This window comes from Erinaceus europaeus, chromosome 9 (assembly GCF_950295315.1).
Source record: "Erinaceus europaeus chromosome 9, mEriEur2.1, whole genome shotgun sequence".
Taxonomy (NCBI): Eukaryota; Metazoa; Chordata; class Mammalia; order Eulipotyphla; family Erinaceidae; genus Erinaceus; species Erinaceus europaeus.
The window spans coordinates 38124380-38127617 of record NC_080170.1 but is presented as its reverse complement, the minus strand read 5'-3'; the positions used below and the strand labels follow the sequence as shown (position 1 = coordinate 38127617).

The following is a 3238-nucleotide window of genomic DNA, read 5'->3' as shown; positions in this document are numbered from 1 at the left end:
TTGATCTTCAGACAGAGATCCTTAAGGATTACAAGAGATGCTTCATCCATATTACATGATCAAGTTTTTGATATGGCAATATTTTTGTTGGGTTAGAGATGCATTTTTTCTTTTTCAGTTCTCTTTGATAGTTGGATATATGACAATCCTACTCTTGTCCCACTAGAAGGGGTTAAGTAATTTATTAAATAACTTGGCACCAGCCAACAGTTGAGAGAAAATTTGAATCAGCATACTTCTGATTCTCTCAGTTTTGCCTTCATGAAGTCCATGCCATTCTCTTTCCTCTGATCTAACTTTACAACTAGGGAAAACAGAAAACATCCCCATGATAACAAAAGCTATCAAAAAAAAAAAACAAAAAAAAACCCCAACAATCAAACAGGAACAGGAAATAGCTCACTTGGATAGTTGGATAGTGTGCTGCTTTACCATAGGCATGATCCAGGTTTAAGCCTGGTTCTCATTGTAATGAAAGAAACTCTTTCAATCTCTTGCTGCCTTCCTGTCTCTGTGGATAAAAATAATAAATCAGAAAGAAAACTAAGTTATCAGTTAGGCAGTAGTACTTAATCTTGTCTGCTGCTTTATGTCTCTATTCTCAATACATAACTTTATGTGCCTCATTAAAAGTCTAAATCACTAAAATTTTAAAAACATAGTAGTTCCTAAAACAACATAAATAGTACTCCATATAACAAAAACATAAAAGGGACAGAATGGTAGTTTAATTGTACAATGAAATTAAGGACAAATATAAAATCATACATTAAAATATATAACCTTACAGTAACTTCTGCTGCAGTTTTAGTTCAATGATGTCTGAGAAAATGAGGAACTGTTTTTGAAATAGGCAAATGAATGTCATCACTCACATTAAAGCAGCTTTTGGATCTTGTTTTAAAATGTAAAAGGGCTGAAAAGTCCCAACTCACAAAGATATGTGGTTGCAAATGGTATGAGGGTTTCTTTTTTTTTTCTTTTTTTTTTTTTTAATATTTTATTTTATTTATTTATTCCCTTTTGTTGCCCTTGTTGTTTTATTGTTGTAGTTATTATTGTTGTTGTCGTTGTTGGATAGGACAGAGAGAAATGGAGAGAGGAGGGGAAGACAGAGAGGAGGAGAGAAAGATAGACACCTGCAGACCTGCTTCACCGCCTGTGAAGCGACTTCCCTGCAGGTGGGGAGCCGGGGTTCGAACCGGGATCCTTATGCCGGTCCTTGTGCTTTGCGCCACCTACGCTTAACCCGCTGCGCTACAGCCCAACTCCCGGTACGAGGGTTTCTAAAGCTATCTTAGCTAGGTTTGGAAACACAAAGAAATTAGCACATCAGAAACCCTCCAGCTTCATTGTCTCAAATTCCATTAGGATTTGACCACTAGCTTGTAAATCAGCAAGATCACGTTTCATTATATAACCATCATCTACAAAATCCAGGTTATAAAGAGATGGGTCCAGTATCCATTTACTTGCCTCATCAAGATCTCCCATGGAAAAATACCCATGCAAGAAGTTGCTCTACTGTTGCAAATGCAGTGTGATTTCAGTGGCAATGCACACTCCGTCTTTCTCTGAAACAATTATTTGTTCGAGAAAAGGAAAGTTAGTGAAATTTTTTTTCTCAGTTCTGTTCAGCCAGAATGGAAACTTCCTAATAAAAACAGACAACTTCTTTCTAGCTGATATTGTGTTCATTCCAGTCCTTTGCATGGATGTTCATTTAGATGTTTGAATAAATCGGCAAGATATGCTAGGTGAATTTTATATGCTTGTTTTTCAAAGGTATCAACTAAACTGCTGCTTCGGTGATGAAGAAACTGGTTTATTTCTTCATACATTTCAAAAACGTGAGTCAATATCTGGCCTCGGGAAAGCCACCTCATTTCAGTATGGAAAAGGAGAACACTATATTCTTTACCAATTTCTTTAAAGAAGGCCTGAAATAGGCGATGATTGGGAGCATGCCTTTTGATGAAATTTATTACCCTGACCACAGTAAGCAGGGCACCCTTTAGGTGTGTAGGCAATATTTTCATGACCAGTTCATGAGGGTTCAACAAACAATGTGTGACCAGAATGTTAGGTACCTCTTTTTTCACATAAGCAACAAACTCTGAATTTTGTCTTAGCATCGAGGAGGTACCATCAGTACACAGAGAACCACTCACATCGAGTGATACCTTATGTTTCAAAAAGAAGTCTCTTAGGAGATTGAAGACATCCACTCCTTTTGTTGTTAATGGCAGGGGTTCACAGAATAGAAATTCCTCTATGATCTGTTTTTCTTTTATGTATCTCACAAATGCCATGAGCTGACTGTGGTCATCCATGCCCGTTGTCTCAGTCAGCTGAATACCCACTTTAAGAGGACTGGCTCTGATATCTTCTAGAACTTGTTGTAGTATATCCTGGCTCATTTCGTCAATCCAAGAATGGATCATGTCATCTGACAGGGGGATCTGCTAAAGCTTCTTTTGTGCATCTCATCCTAAAACTATCTGTGCAATTTCCAAAGCACAAGGCTTCACTAGTTTTTCAGCTATGGTGTGAAGATTCTTCTCTTTGGCACATAAATATGCAAACTGATATGATGCTTGTAACAAGGTATCCTCATGAGAGGTAACTCCAAGTGCTTTCAAGGTCTCTGATTGGATGGTGTCGGCATGTGCTTCAGGCTACTGAGATCGTGTCCACCTATACCATTGTGCTGTCTGTCAAAATGGTTGGACAGTTTTGATGGTCTGAGGTCAGCATCGGAAAGCACAAAGTTACACAGTACACACTGTGGGCGCTGAGTTCCATCCACTTCTGTTGTACAGGTGAACCAGTAACGAACATAGTCATGATCCCATTTATGCTTTTTCGACGTGGTACACAAATGTTCTTAGGCAGTATTCCATAGATGTTGCATAATTTTGCTTTGGGAGAAAAATATAAGCTGCATATTAAAAACGAAGGACTAAGGGCCTAGATAGCGGTACACCTGGCTGAATGCTTATGTTACAATGTACAAGGACCCGGGTTCAAGCTCCTAGTTCCCACCTGCAGGGGGAAAGTTTCAGGGCTGCAGGAATCTTTCCATCCCTCCTCTCCCCCTCCCCTCTCAATTTCTCTATGTCTCTAATATTTATTACAAATAAATAAAATATTAAGAAAAAATAAATGGCTAAATAAATTAAAACAAAGTCACACCACCTGGCAAGCTGGTATATGTGTCCATGTTAAGAAAGACCCT

The 3238-nt window shown here is 38.4% G+C and overlaps 1 protein-coding gene across 1 annotated transcript; it reads right to left on the bottom strand.

The window, feature by feature from the left end:
- Window positions 1-784: 784 nt before the first annotated feature.
- Window positions 785-2887, bottom strand: FAM200C (family with sequence similarity 200 member C; the record flags this gene model as incomplete). The annotated part of the gene is given in 6 exon segments (XM_016191048.2): window positions 785-829; window positions 831-923; window positions 925-970; window positions 1289-1718; window positions 1721-2656; window positions 2659-2887. Coding segments are annotated over 6 exon segments (1779 nt in total), but the record flags the coding sequence as incomplete, so codon positions are not given.
- Window positions 2888-3238: the final 351 nt, after the last annotated feature.